Source organism: Pan paniscus, chromosome 16, assembly GCF_029289425.2.
Source record: "Pan paniscus chromosome 16, NHGRI_mPanPan1-v2.0_pri, whole genome shotgun sequence".
Taxonomy (NCBI): Eukaryota; Metazoa; Chordata; class Mammalia; order Primates; family Hominidae; genus Pan; species Pan paniscus.
Window position 1 is genome coordinate 22,850,778 of NC_073265.2, and position 15,759 is coordinate 22,866,536.

A 15,759-nucleotide genomic window follows, 5' to 3' on the forward strand; every position below is an offset into this window, starting at 1 on the left:
GGATATACTCAAATTACTATGCTCAATAATTGCTTTTGTTAATTTTTTTGATTCAGTGTGGTTATATTGTTCATTTGAAATCAGTTGGGTTTGCTCCTATTTATATTGAATTTCAGAGTTTTCTCCCATAACTGTTTATTTAATTTCATTTTCTTGAATAAGTAAAATATTAATATGGTTGAACATCAAAACGATATGAGAAGATACACTCAGAGAAGTGTCACTCTATCCTTTATCCTTTCCATCCCATTCCCACCTGTATTAGTCTGTTCTTACACTGCTATGAAGAAATACCCACGACTGGGTAATTTATAAAGAAAAGAGGTTTCATTGACTCACAGAGTTCTGCATGGCTGGGGAGGCCTCAGGAAACTTACAATCATGGCTGAAGTCACCTCTTCACAGGGCAGCAGGAAAGAAAATGAGTGCCAGCAGGGAAAATGCCAGATGCTTATAAAACCATCAGATCTCATGAGAACTTACTATCAGGAGAACAGTACGGGGGGGAAACCGCCTCCAGGCTTCAACTACCTCCCACTGGGTCCGTCCCGCAAGACATGGGGATTATGGCATTACAATTCAAGATAAGATTTGGATGGGAACACAAAGCCAAATCACCCTGTCCTGTAGATAACAAATTTTCTTCAGTCTCTGGCTTATCCCTTCTTTGTTTCTTTTTTTTTTAAATCGAACTCTTTTAGCCATTTTTGTATCCATATTTTAAAATATCCATATAGTTTTATTTTAATGTTTTTAGTTTAAGAAAATATCTACTGACTTTCTACCGAGAAAAATGAAGGTTTGATTCTTACATAGTGATGACTACTTCCCAAACAGCCACTCCTCTGGCCCTCAGTCTACAAAGCTATGCATAAATGGGTACCTTTATGAAGTGATCACTTGGATACAGGGTGCTAGAGCTCTCCATCGAGCTGAGGATGTGGGTCCTAGAAAAGAAGACACAGTCTAAGTCTTGGAGCATCTACTGATATTGAGAGCTATGAATACACCAAGTAGAACAAGTTGAACAACTCTGGAGACACTAAGTAATAACAGGCAAAAGACTGACACTGTTAAATATTCACATTAAACTCAAAGAGGGCACAGCCAGTATTATTCTGCAATAAATTTCACTGTCCCCCATCTCCCCTGATGAATTAATGTGCATGAGGTGGGATGGACGGGAGTTAAAACCTTAAATTTCTCTGTGATCGGTGATTAGGCAAAGAAAGCCAAGGTCTAACGCTGCTCACTGGGCTTGACCACCACCCTGTGTTAGTGCTTCATGTCAATGCATCTGTCCAAAAAGTCCTAACTTTTAATTTTATATGGCTCTTGAACAAACCTCATCCCACCTACCAGATGCCTCCAGTGATGCCTTCATGCTCCTGCTAAGAGTAGTTCTTCAGAGGGTACTTTCCCAGTTCTTGGCAATGATTTTCTGACAAGGGTTAACTTGCATGAATGGATCTTTAGTGGTGTCCTAGTAAAGGAATGGGCACCCTTACCTTCAACAAAGTATGGCTCATACTCAACTCACTTACCCCAATATTACCAGCTAGGGAGTTGCTGCTTATTTTTAATTTTAATTTTATTTTGAGACAGGGTCTTGCTCTGTCACCCAGGGTGGAGTGCAATGGCATGGTAGCCTCCATCTCCCAGGCTCAAGTGATACTTCTGCCTCGGCCTCCCAAGTAGCTGGGACTACAGGTGCATGCCATCATATCAAGCTAATTTTTTTTATTTTTAGTAGAGATGTGGTCTCTCGATGTTGCCCAGGATGGTCTCGAACTCCTGAGCTCAAGTGATCCTCCTACCTCAGCCTCCCAAAGTGCTGGGATTCCAGGTGTGAGGCACCGTGTCCAGCCAGGTGCTTATTTTTAGTAGTTCCATGTGTATCCAAAGACAGGTTTATAGTCCAGCCACTTTCAATCAAAATCCATAAGGCTATTGATCATGATGTACTAACTACAGCTCAGTCCCCCTAGTATACCATATAGTGCACTGCAGTGGAAAACACCAGGCTGGAAAACAGTAAAGAAGAACAAGTGATACAAATTTAAACTGGTATTTGGAGGACTACTCTTTCTCCCTAAGAAACTAGACTTCCATGAATAAAAAATCCTTTGATAGGTCCTTTCATACCCAAAAGGTAGGACTTATCAATAAGAGTCAGAAACAAAATGAAGTCTTCAACTCAGAAAACTAGACTAGGTTATCTTTTATATTCACTATATGTAATAATATAGTCATTAATATATTAATACATATTTTCTGGCCAGGCACAGGGGCTCATGCCTGTAATTCCAGCACTTTGGGAGGCTGAGGCAGGAGGATCACTTGAGGCCAGGAGTCTGAGATCAGCCTGGGCAACATAGCAAGACCTTATCTCTACCAAAAAAAGTTTTTAATTAGCTAGGCATGGTGACACCCGCCTGTAGTCCTAGCTGCTCAAGAGGCTGAGGCGGGAGGAACTCTTGAGCCCAGGAGTTCAAGGTTACAGTGACCTATGATGGCACCATCTCTCTCCAGCCTGGGCGACAGAGTGAGACCCTGTCTTTAAAAAAATAATAATAATACATATATTCTAAGAAAACAAATAAGCAAATAAAAAATTACCTGGGCCGGGCGCGGTGGCTCAAGCCTGTAATCCCAGCACTTTGGGAGGCCGAGGTGGGCAGATCACGAGGTCAGGAGTTCGAGACCAGACTAACCAACATAGTGAAACCCCGTCTCTACTAAAAATACAAAAAAATTAGCTGGGTGTGGTGGTGTGCTGTAATCCCAGCTACTCAGGAGGCTGAGGCAGGAGAATCATTTGAACCCAGGAGGTGGAGGTTGCAGTGAGTCAAGATCGCACCACTGCGCTCCAGCCTGGGCAACAGAGATTCTGTATCAAAAAAAAAAAAATTACCTGTAATTTTATTTTATTTTACTTTTTATCATTATTATTTTTTTGAGATGGAGTCTTGCTCTGTTGCCTAGGCTCTGGAGTGCAGTGGCCAGATCTTGGCTCACTGCAAGCTCCGCCTCCCGGGTTCAACATGCCATTCTCCTGCCTCAGCCTCCCGAGTAGCTGAGATTACAGCACACCACCACACTCAGCTAATTTTTTTGCATTTTTAGTAGAGATGGGGTTTCACCCTGTTAGCCACGATGGTCTCGATCTCCTGACCTTTTGATCCGCCTGCCTTGGCCTCCCAAAGTGCTGGGATTACACGCGTGAGCCACCGCACCCAGCCTACCTGTAATTTTAATACCCAGAAATAATCTCTGCCAAATATCTTACCATCTATCCTTCTAGTCTTTTTTCTATGTACAGACACTTTTCTTTTTCTTTTTCTTTTTTTTTGAGACGGAGTCTCGCTCTGTCGCCCAGGCTGGAGTGCAGTGGCACGATCTCGACTCACTGCAAGCTCCACCTCCCGGGTTCACGCCATTCTCCTGCCTCAGCCTCCCGAGTAGCTGGGACTACAGGCGCCCACCACCATGCCCGGCTAATTTTTTTTTTTTTTATTATACTTTAAGTTTTAGGGTACATGTGCACATTGTGCAGGTTAGTTACATATGTATACATGTGCCATGCTGGTGCCCTGCACCCACTAACTCATCATCTAGCATTAGGTATATCTCCCAATGCTATCCCTCCCCCCTCCCCCCACCCTACCACAGTCCGCAGAGTGTGATATTCCTCTTCCTGTGTCCGTGTGATCTCATTGTTCAATTCCCACCTATGATTGAGAATATGCGGTGTTTGGTTTTTTGTTCTTGCGATAGTTTACTGAGAATGATGATTTCCAATTTCATCCATGTCCCTACAAAGGACATGAACTCATCATTTTTTATGGCTGCATAGTATTCCATGGTGTATATGTGCCACATTTTCTTAATCCAGTCTATCATTGTTGGACATTTGGGTTGGTTCCAAGTCTTTGCTATTGTGAATAATGCCGCAATAAACATACGTGTGCATGTGTCTCTATAGCAGCATGATTTATAGTCCTTTGGGTATATACCCAGTAATGGGATGGCTGGGTCAAATGGTATTTCTAGTTCTAGATCCCTGAGGAATCGCCACACTGACTTCCACAATGGTTGAACTAGTTTACAGTCCCACCAGCAGTGTAAAAGTGTTCCTATTTCTCCACATCCTCTCCAGCACCTGTTGTTTCCTGACTTTTTAATGATTGCCATTCTAACTGGTGTGAGATGGTATCTCATTGTGGTTTTGATTTGCATTTCTCTGATGGCCAGTGATGATGAGCATTTTTTCATGTGTTTTTTGGCTGCATGAATGTCTTCTTTTGAGAAGTGTCTGTTCATGTCCTTCGCCCACTTTTTGATGGGGTTGTTTGTTTTTTTCTTGTAAATTTGTCTGAGTTCATTGTAGATTCTGGATATTAGCCCTTTGTCAGATGAGTAGGTTGTGAAAATTTTCTCCCATTTTGTAGGTTGCCTGTTCACTCTGATGGTAGTTTCTTTTGCTGTGCAGAAGCTCTTTAGTTTAATTAGATCCCATTTGTCAATTTTGTCTTTTGTTGCCATTGCTTTTGGTGTTTTGGACATGAAGTCCTTGCCCATGCCTATGTCCTGAATGGTAATGCCTAGGTTTTCTTCTAGGGTTTTTATGGTTTTAGGTCTAACATTTAAGTCTTTAATCCATCTCGAATTGATTTTTGTATAAGGTATAAGGAAGGGATCCAGTTTCAGCTTTCTACATATGGCTAGCCAGTTTTCCCAGCACCATTTATTAAATAGGGAATCCTTTCCCCAATGCTTGTTTTTCTCAGGTTTGTCAAAGATCAGATAGTTGTAGATATGCGGCATTATTTCTGAGGGCTCTGTTCTGTTCCATTGATCTATATCTCTGTTTTGGTACCAGTACCATGCTGTTTTGGTTACTGTAGCCTTGTAGTATAGTTTGAAGTCAGGTAGTGTGATGCCTCCAGCTTTGTTCTTAATTTCTTTTTTTTTTTTTTTTTTTGTATTTTTAGTAGAGACGGGGTTTCCCTGTGTTCGCCAGGATGGTCTCGATCTCCTGACCTCGTGATCCTCCCTCCTCAGCCTCCCAAAGTGCTGGGATTACAGGCGTGAGCCACCGCGCCCGGCCTGTACAGACACTTTTTTAAACACACAGAGCTGTTAAATACTGTTTAGCAATCCTCATGCTCATATCTTGCAGAAAATATCTGGTCATTCAAACTCTTCAAAAACAAAAAATCATAAGACTTCGAGTAACATAGGGAGCTCTTTTTTTCTTTTCTTTTTTTTTTTTTTTTTTTGAGACGGAGTTTCACTCTTGTTGCCCAGGCTGGAGTGCAACGGCATGATCTCGGCTCACCACAACTTCCGCCTCCCGGGTTCAAGCAATTCTCCTGCCTCAGCCTCCCGAGTAGCTGGGATAACAGGTGCACACCACCACACCCAGCTAATTTTTGTATTTTTAGTAGAGATGGGGTCTCGCCATGTTGGCCAGGCTGGTCTTGAACTCCTGACCTTGGGTGATCCACCCGCCTCGGCCTCCCAAAGTGTTGGGATTACAGGCGTGAGTCACTGCACCTAGCCAGGGAGCTCTTATCCATAACTAAACGTGGATTAGAAAGAGATTACTTCTGTCCTTTTCCATGTCTGTTACATGCACGCAGTACAGCTTAGTCTACAGGAACTATTTCCATTGGAATTCTTGAGAAAAAACAATTACTGTTTGGAGGAACTTTCTTTTTTCTTCTTCTTCTTTTTTTTTTTTTTTTGAGACACAGTCCCACTCTGTCATCCAGGCTGGAGTGCAGTGTCACAATTTCGGCTCACTGCAGTTTCTGCCTCCCAGGTTCAAGCAGTTCTCATGCCTCAGCCTTCTGAGTAGCTGGGACCACAGGTGCACGCCACCACACCCAGCTAATTTTTGTATTTTTAGTAGAGATGGGGTTTGACTATGTTGGCCAGGCTGATCTCGAACTCCTGACCTCAAGTGATCCACCCGCCTCAGCCTCCCAAAGTGCTGGGATTACAGACATGAGCCACTGCACCTGGCCCATGGAGGAACTTAAAAAACAAAAACAAAAAACAACCAAAAAAAAGTATATTTAAATTTTAGAATAACTGTGTTAGTTTCCTAGGGCTCCAGCAACACAGTTCCACAAACTGGGTGGTTTAGAACAACAAAAATTTACCATTTCATAGTTCTGGAGGCCAGAAGTCTGAAATCAAGGTGTCAGCAGGGCCATGATCCCTCTGAAGGAACCGAGGAAGGATCTGTTTCAGGCCTCTCTCCTAGCTTCTGGTAGTCTTGTGTTCCTCAGCTGTTAAATGTCCATCTTCTCCCCGTGTCTCCTCATATCATCTTCTCTCTTTGGTGTCGGTCTCTGTGTCTCAATTTCTCCCTTTGGGGGATATCAGTTATATTGGATTAGGGTCCACCGTAATGACTTCATCTTACCTTTATTACCTCCTAAAGACCCTATTTCCAAATACAGTCACATTCTGAAGTACTGGGAGTTAGGACTCCAACGTATCTGTTTGTTGGGGGGACACAATTCAACCCATAATAATAACCAAGCAAGAAAAACACTTTCCTTTTTTATAGTTGAACGAACTGTAGACCAATGATGGGTAGTATTGAATGGAAAGGATTGACCGGGTGCGGTGGCTCACACCTGTAATCCCAGCACTTTGGGAGGCCGAGGAGGGCGGATCATGAGGTCAGGAGATCGAGACCATCCTGGCTAACACGGTGAAACCTTGTCTCTACTAAAAATACAAAAAGTAGCTGGGTGTGGTGGCACACGCCTGTAGTCCCAGTTACTCAGGAGGCTGAGGCAGGAGAATCAGTTGAACCCGGGAGGTGGACGTTGCAGTGGGCTAAGCCAAGATCATGCCACTGCACTCCAGCCTGGGCAAAAGAGCAAGACTCTGTCTCAAAAAAAAAAAAAAAAAGAACTACCTGAAACTGGGTAATTTATAAAGGAAAGAAGTTTAATTTACTCACAGTTCCGCATGGCTTGGGAGGCCTCAGGAAACTTACAATCGCAGCAGAAGGGGAAGTAAACATGTCCTTCTTCACGTGACAGCAGGAGAGAGAAGTACAGAGTGAAGAAGGGGAAAACCCCTTATAAAACTATCAGATTTCATGAGAACTCACTATCACAAGAACAGCATGGCGAGGAGTGCCCCCATGATCAAATCACCTCCCACGAGGTCCCTCCGTCAACACATAGGGATTACAATTTGGATTACTATTCAAAATGAGATTTGGGTGGGGACACAGAGCCAGACCATATCATTCACCATCTTTTTATATCCAAGAATCACCAGCTAGGCAATCTAATTACTCCTTTGTTTGGTTACTTATTTGTTCAGCAAATAGTTATTGATCTATTTGGAAAGCTTGGGGATGTGGAAGGGAATAAGGCACTGTCTCTGCCCTCTAGGAACATAGACTAACAGAATGATGGATGGAACAACTACAGTAACTACAAAGAAAATTGTCCCAGTGGTGGCTGAAGGACATGCTCCTCCCCAAGAACAAGCGTTTTCCTTCTCCAGGCCTCTTATTCCCTGCTCTTTGGCACAGAGGGAAAATTAGCACTGAAGCCTAAACATATAGGCTTGAAGAGGAAGGATGACTGAGGAATGACAAGATGAATGCGGATAACATCCAACATTCCACTCACAGGATCTCACAAGCACAGGCCTCTGATCTTTTTTTTTTTTTCAGTTTGTTTCCCAGTTCCTGGACTACATGCCAAGGTACTGTGTTTTTCAGAAAGAAGACTTGCCCTGTCTAGATATACCCTAAATTTCTTATTCCATAATCCAACTTCTTCTCAAGGGAGGAGCAGAGATCAGGTAGAAATACAAAGAAATTAGAGTTTTCCATAGAATTCTCCAAATTTTCAAAATCAAATGCATACAATCACACACATTAGAGCACAACTTAAAGCAGTGAGTACAGAGTCTCAAGGTGGGAGCAGCTGGTTCACAGTAGGAGTGCTGAGGGCCTACCAGGAATGAGGAGACCTCTGAGAGGCTTTGAAAAAGACCAGAAACCTTCCTTCCAACCAGTTCCCACCAGCTCCAAAGAGGATGAAGGGAGAGAAACTGTCTTTATGCCACTGGCCTCTGCTGGGCCACATCATTTAAAGATTTGAGGTTGGGCCAGAGGTAGGCAGAGAACAAGGCAGGAGGGAAGACAATGCTTATTTTTCCTCCAACTAACATATTCTCTCAAAGTTTCTGGGACTCTGAGATTTCTACTAAAGATTCTAGGCTTTCTTGGCAATGATTTTCATATACCACAGTTTGCTCAGAGACCTGTTATCCGTACATCATGGCCAGGTGATCACAGCCAGTCACCGCCAGCTTCAGGTCTCCATAAGAGCGAGTCCCTCCAGAATTGTGTGATTTGCCTGTGGCAATCACATATATTTTAGGTGCATTAGGGGGAACTATGTGAAGGACGCTTCTAGTGAATCCTTTAGTAAAGTGAACAATTACTTCTAGGCTTCAACTAGAAGTGATTGGAAGTGATAGAAGTCATTGGAAGGAGCCTTATGACTTCACCACTTTACTTATTATTAATGGTCATTAGCCACAGTCACCACCATGTTACTCACAAGGTTTAAACCCAAGCTGGCCTGGCTCCCAATCTGTGATCAGTTCTACCTCATCGTCTCAAGCACACTGAACACCATACACGGGGCTTTCCCTTATCATTTTTCCAGAGAGAATCAGGGTATTGTCCTCCAGAAGATAAGGCGAGTTCAGGCCTGCAATGCAACCAGGCGATGTCTGCCTACCTTTTTCGCCTCTCTTCTCTCCAGCTGTACTGTTCTTTCAGTTCCTTCAAGAGCCAAGCTCCAGGCCCACCCCTCCTTCAGCTCAGACTAGGAAGCACCTCATTCTTATCCCGCTCTTCTCAGTCTCAGCCTGGTTAATTCCTAGTCTTTCAATCTTACCTATGCGTCACTTTTTAATGGAAGTGCTCTTACATTTGCCCTCTACCCACCCATTCAGGTTCCCCATTTATGAGCTTATAAATGACTTTTTCTTGGTAGCATCTACCAAGGTTTTCATTAGATACCTGTGTGTGTTTGGTTGATTCAGTGTCTGTGTCTCCCTCTAAATGCTCATCTCTGAAGCCAGAGTTCATGCTTATTGTGCTCATGATCATATCCCCTCACCTAATAGCCCTTGGCACATACGTGGCATAGGTACTTCACAATGTATTCTGTACTAAATAAGTATGTGCTTACCTGCGATAGGAGATGGTTACAAGGCAAGGTTCCTGGTTTTTGTTTTTTCCTGTATTCTTAGTATCTTTATGATTCCCTGAAAAGTACAAACTTAATTCACCATGGGTCTCTGATCTCTATCCTTGTCTAATGATTTGAGTTAGGATCCCAACAATATGTTAGAGCTGTATGTATGGCAGCCATCCCAGAACTATTTTAGAGGAGAGATTAATATTCTTCCTACCCTTCCTTGAGGACAGGACTGTTGTACTACTAGTGCTTTATAGTCCAAGGAGCTTAGGGTCCAGGTAGGGAAGTCAGAGAAGAAGACAAGTAATCTCAGAAAATGAAGTGCTATATATATAATAGGATAAGCCAGGCATGAAGGGGGACAAGGAGGCTCTTATCGGATCCTCATGAGCATCTGGAAGATTTCTGTAGAAAGTCCTAAAAAAGATGTTACAGGTTGATAAGGGAAAAAAATAGGCATGGGGTGGAGAGCTGAGATGAAGAGATACTCAAAAAGGCTCAGAGGTGAGAGAGCATGGAGTTTTCAGAGGGGAATTGTGAATAATTTGAGATATATAGGGAAGTGGCAAGAAGTGAGTCTGAAGGAACTGTGTTCAGGGGCCAAAGATGTTTGTCTTGAAGTCCATGAGAGTCAACACAGGGTTTAATTGATGAGTGATCCCATCAGATTTGCCTTTTAGAAACATCTTTAAGATTAGTGTCTAAAGCTCCAGTTACCAGAAACTAGGACTACAACTACTTTCTCTTGGAAGTCAATTTCTCTTGACTACACCACTGCTTTCTCTCTAAGGAGAGTTTGGAAGGAGAGAGGCAAGTCCCTAGATCATGCCAATAGAGGTAGGAGGAGGGTGGACAGGTTGGAAGAGATGTATACCATGTGTTGACTATGGGTATATTAATGTTTTTCCGTTTAGCATGTGAGAGCAGTACTACAGAAAGTAGTTAACAGTTTTCTCTAGATTAAGACCACTTACCCACTGATGAGTTTGGGAAATTGTTTAACCTGTTTCCTCATCTGAAAAGTAAGAATATTAATAATTATAAACTCATCGAGAACTTATATGCCTTATCTCACTTATGTGTGGAATCTAAAAAAGCCAAACTCATGGAAGCAGAGAATGAAATGGTGGGTTGAGGGGTAGGAGCAATGGGAAGATACTGGCCAAAGGGTACAAACTCTCAATTATAAGATGAACAAGTTTCAGGGATCTTAACTACATCATGAGTGATGGTGGATGTATTAATTAATTTGATTGTGGTAGTCATAATACAATGTATATCAAATAATCACATTTTATACTCTGAATATAGTCAATCTTTATAAATTATTTTTAAATATTTTTAAAAGGGAATGAGATAAATTTACATTCATATATATGAAAAATTTGATTTCAAAATTATCTAAAAGAGGTACAAATATGAATCAATAGATTATTAAATTTCAGTGGAATTAAATGCCTTGTCAACAGTTTTCTGTTGGAAATGCTGCGTATAGCTAGTTTTTACAGTTCCACTCATTCCTCCAGTTTAATATTTGACCTTAATTTACTCCTTCCTCTTCTCAGGGTTGCTTGCCTGGCTGGCTCAGTCCTACCAGACAGAAGCCACTGTGGAAAGCTTCAGTTCCCCTAGTGATCATAATAAGATCGTTTTACCATAAACTAAAGAGATAAGCTAATATTTGGAGCTATTTTGGGGGCATTTTAAAATTTTCAATACTTCATCTTTTACCAAGAGTATAAAAACAATATCCACAATTTACAGACACCATTTGAATTTTACCAAAGCTACTTTCAAGTTCTCCTGAATAATATAAACATTTAAACCAAATGGATATTCTCACCAGCCTTATAAATTTTTTTAAGACTCTAAATAATGAAAATAATCACACCTAAAATGCAGAAGAGCTCAGTACAACTGGTCCCGTCTCAACATACTCTTTGAGCTGAATTAAAAGACTCAGTCACTAGCTTCTATTGGGTTACCTGAAATTGGTGCTTAGCAGAATTTTTGCTGGGTTTAAATACAAAATGTACATACATGATTGTAACCATGCAAATGTATGTCTATATGTGACCTGAAAGCAAATAAGCAAAAATGAAATAATAAGCAAAAATGAAAATAGTGCTTTAAAATATTTAATAAAAATATTTTCAGTAACAGTTTTTAAACAAAAGGTACTCTAGTTGAGCACTTAAAAAAAAAAGAAACAAGCCAGGTGTGGTGGCTCACACCTGTAATCCCAGCACTTTGGGAGGCTGAAGTGGGTGGATCACGAGGTCAGGAGATCGAGACCATCCTGGCTAACACAGTGAAACCCCATCTCTACTAAAAATACAAACAATTAGCCAGGCATAGTGGTGGGCACCTGTAGTCCCAGCTACTTGGGAGGCTGAGGCAGGAGAATGGCATGAACCCGGGAGGTGGAGGTTGCAGTGAGCTGAGATCGCGCCACTGTACTCCAGCCTGGGCAACAGAGTGAGATTGTCTCAAAAAAAAGAAACAAAAAACACTCAAAACTTCCCGAAAGTCTGAGTGACTCGTTAAATGAAAAGCTCTCCCTTATCTTTATGGACACTGCTTATCAGGCCCTTCAAACCCTTCCAACTACTGAGAAGTATGCTGTGTGATAGTATCTGCCCTCCTGTCAGGGAAGGCATAAGGGAAAAATGACAAGATGGTTTTCTATCAGGGCAGTTTAGGTAAAATCCTGTATCTTTTCAAAATGTTAACCAGATCTAGGGTAAATCCTGAGGTTTTGGCTCCCAAAAAACTGTTTGAAACTTGGGAGCAATAGAGATGTCCTGAAGAAATCATCCTGGACACTCAGGACTTTTTGGCAAGAATGGACAGCAAAATTTGTTTTGCACAAAGTCACTATTCAGATTTAATTCAGTAGATGTGAAAAATTATAAAACACAAAATTTACATTTAAAAGAAGATACACAGTGACCGGCTCATGCCTGTAATCCCAGCACTTTGGGAGGCCAAGGCAGGAGGATCACTTGAGGTCAGGAGTTTGGAGCCAGCTTGGCCAACATGGTGAAACCCGATCTCTACTAAAAATACACAAAATTAGCCAGGGGTGGTGGCACTCGCCTGTTATCCCAGCTACTCGGGAGGCTGAGGCAGAAGAATCGCTTGAACCTGAGAGGCAGAGGTTGCAGTGAACCAAGATGGTGCCACTGCACTCCAGCCTGGGTGACAGAGGGAAACTCCGTCTCAAAGAAAAAGAAATAATATATATATAAAATAAAATTTTAAAAATAAATAAAAGGAGATACATATAAACCGAATCTAACAAAGGCTCTAAAGAAGAGCAAAACAATACTTTGTTCCAAATGGGAAATAGCAGAAAGAATCCAAGGAAGTAAAATAAGAAAGCCAGCACTGATCATATGGTTCTTAAGGGTAGGAAATACTAGGACCGGGTTAAAAGTATAACAGAATTTGAGATTTCAAATTTGAAATTTCAAAAAGAAATTTACAGGTCTAATCCAAATCCTTCCATTTATAGATGAGGAAACTTAAGGTCCATTTATTATTCATCCAACAAACTTGTATTGGTGTGCCTACATGCTAGATGCTAGAGATAGTACAAAGACCAAGACAGGACATGGTCCAGGAAAGTGACTTGCTCAAAGTCACAAAGCAAGTTAGCAGCTAACCAGGGGCTCTTTGCACTAAACCCCATATTGTCTAATAATATATAGTCATTTCTGTGCCTATAAGCACCTTAAGCATTTGATGATGGTTCTATGAAAATATAAGATTTTCATACACAACTGATACATTTCATAAGGGGTATATATTATATTTAGAGGTAATATGATAAGGGGTATATATAATATATAAGGGGTATAGATTATATTCAGATGCTGTCAGAATCCATGTAAAATAACCAGTTTCTTATGTAGCATATGAAACGGTAATTTCCTTGGAAGTGCTTCCTAATTTCTCAGTCATTAGGTGTTCCATGTGCAAATGTTGACAATCTAAATTATAAAATTTTTATTTATTTTTTAAGTTTGGGGGTACATGTGAAGGTTTGTTACACAGATAAACACATGTCACAAGGTAAATTATGAAATTTTAAAACATGGTTTCTGGTCATATGACTCTTACTATGTCTCCTTTGAATTACAAAGGAGAATGTCATTTTTTTTAACTTAATGTTTAAGTGAAAATTAGAACACTAATTTTTTTTTTTGAGACAAGAGTCTCACTCTGTCATTACGCTGGAGTTCAGTGGCGTGACCTTGGCTCACTGCAACCTCCACCTGCCGGGTTCAAGCAATTCTCCTGCCTCCGCCTCCCAAGTAGCTGGGACTACAGGCGCGTGCCACCATGCCCAACTAATTTTTGTATTTTTAGTAGAGACGGGATTTCACCATCTTGGCTAGGATGGTCTTGATCTCTTGACCTCATGATCTGCCTGCCTGGGCCTCCCAAAGTACTCGGATTATAGGCGTGAGCCACCATGCCCGGCCTAAAACACTAATTTTAAGTGAAAATTAGAATACTAGTTGAATGAACGACATTTAGCTAGTGTTCTAACACTTTATTTTCATAAATGACTCGATTTTAAAAGACCTACTTCTATCATTAACCTGTTGACCCATCTAATCATTCATAGCTTAACCAGTTTGGTAACAGTGTATGTAATATAAATAGAGACAGTTAATAAAATGTTCTGCATCAGAACTTTTTTTTTTTTTTTTTTGAGACAGAGTCTCACTCTTGTCACCCAGGCTGGAGTGCAGTGGCGTGATGGCTCACTGCAACCTCCACCTCCCCCAGGTTCAAGCAATTCTCCTGCCTCAGCCTCCCCAGCAGCTGGGATTACAGGTGCCTGCCACCAAGCCCGGCTAATTTTTTGTATTTTTAGGAGAGACAGGGTTTCACCATGTTGGTAAGGCTGGTCTCAAACTCCTGACCTCAGGTGATCCTCCCACCTCGGCCTCCCAAAGTACTGGGATTACAGGCGTGAGCCACAGCGCCCGGCCCAGAACGTATTTCTTTAAGAGAAAACACGTACCTCATTTTTAAATGAACAATAGCACCTAATACAAAAGAGAAAATTGAGTTTGGAAGCTACTCTGTTTTTTTCACTGATTTAATAACTTTAAGAAAGCAATACAGGAGTTATTTAATATGGGAAAGAATAGGAGCCCTCTACTAGAAGCAGTACTGTGGTCTGAGAGTTCTTTAATTAAAATAACCCAAAAGGAAAAGGTGTGAAAATGTTGTAACTTATTGAAATAAAAAACTTTTGAGATACTCCCGATTGGAAAGTAGTTACAGTGGCTCACAGCTGTAATCCCAGCACTTTGGGAAACCGAGGCAGGCAGATCAACTGAGGTCAGGAGTTGGAGACCAGCCTGGCCAACGTGGTGAAACCCCATCTCTACTAAAAATACAAAATTAGCTGGGCATGGTGGCACATGCCTGTAATCCCAGCTACTTGGGAGGCTGAGGCAGAAAAATCGCTTGAACCCAGGAGGCAGAGGTTGCAGTGAGCCGAGATCGTGCCCTTGCACTCCAGCTTGGGCAACAAGAGTGAAACTCTGTTTCAAAAAAAAAAGAGACCAGGCGTGGTGGCTCACGCCTGTAATCCCAGCACTTTGGGAGGCTGAGGCGGGCAGATCATCTGAGGTTAGGAGTTCAAGACCAGCCTGGCCAACATGGTGAAACCCCGTCTCTGCTAAAAAATACAAAAATTAGCTGGCTGTGGTGGCCAGTGCCTTAATCCCAGCTACTTGGGAGGCAGAGGCAGGAGAATTGTTTGAACCCGGGAGGCGGAGTTTGCAGTGAGTCGAGATAAAGCCATTGCACTCAAACCTGGGGTACAAGAGCGAGACTTCTCTCAAAAAAAAAAAGAAAGTAGTAATTTATCTTCTAACACCTCTGAGAATCTATGATGAGAAAGATGAGGGGACTGAAAAGCTACCTGTGTTATATATCTCTATTACAATATGGAGGTCTAAGGTTGATTCCCCATCCTCAGGATCTAGAAGGCTCTCCTACTGTTGTACTTCTTTCCCCTGGCCATTCATTCCCTGTTATTATTTGTTCTCCCTCCCGACATAATAAGTTCTATCAAGGAGAAGCACTTGTATATTATCCATCTCTGTATTCTACCTTGCATCACAGCACAAAGCTGGTACTCAATAATTGTAAGACGAATACCATAGATGGTAACCAGAATAAAATAGTTGATAAGATCTATTGTGATTCATATATCCATACTCTGAAACTAACTGTAATAATAAAAAATTGAAACTACATCAGCAACATATGGCTCAGATTATCAGAGAATTAAATGGCAGAGAGCTGAAAATTTTGAAAGGTGTGGCCACATAAAAAACAATGTGCATGCTGTCTAAAAATAACAACCACTCCCTTTTAAAGAGGAAAGGTCAATTTCAAGCCTCAGATAATTGAAGAAAATTGTCAGAAAAAAAGAAACATTAAGTAAAAAAAAAGAAAGATGATTTGA

The 15,759-nt window shown here is 41.5% G+C and overlaps 1 protein-coding gene across 2 annotated transcripts in view; it reads right to left on the reverse strand.

Moving 5' to 3' along the window:
• The window catches only part of AVEN (apoptosis and caspase activation inhibitor), a 208,783-nt gene extending 198,508 nt beyond the window's left edge, over positions 1–10,275 (reverse strand). Inside the window, exons 1-4 of one of the 2 annotated variants that reach the window (XM_063596525.1) lie at positions 10,235–10,275; positions 9,252–9,327; positions 6,986–7,051; positions 2,036–6,380 (exon numbers count right to left, since the gene is read on the reverse strand). In XM_063596525.1, the coding sequence (XP_063452595.1) occupies positions 3,721–4,827 (1,107 nt within the window). In that variant the 5' untranslated portion in view covers positions 4,828–6,380; positions 6,986–7,051; positions 9,252–9,327; positions 10,235–10,275 and the 3' untranslated portion in view covers positions 2,036–3,720. Of the gene's footprint in view, positions 6,381–6,985; positions 7,055–9,251; positions 9,328–10,234 lie in introns of those variants that run through there. The other variant, XM_063596524.1, reaches the window with a different exon arrangement.
• Positions 10,276–15,759: the final 5,484 nt, after the last annotated feature.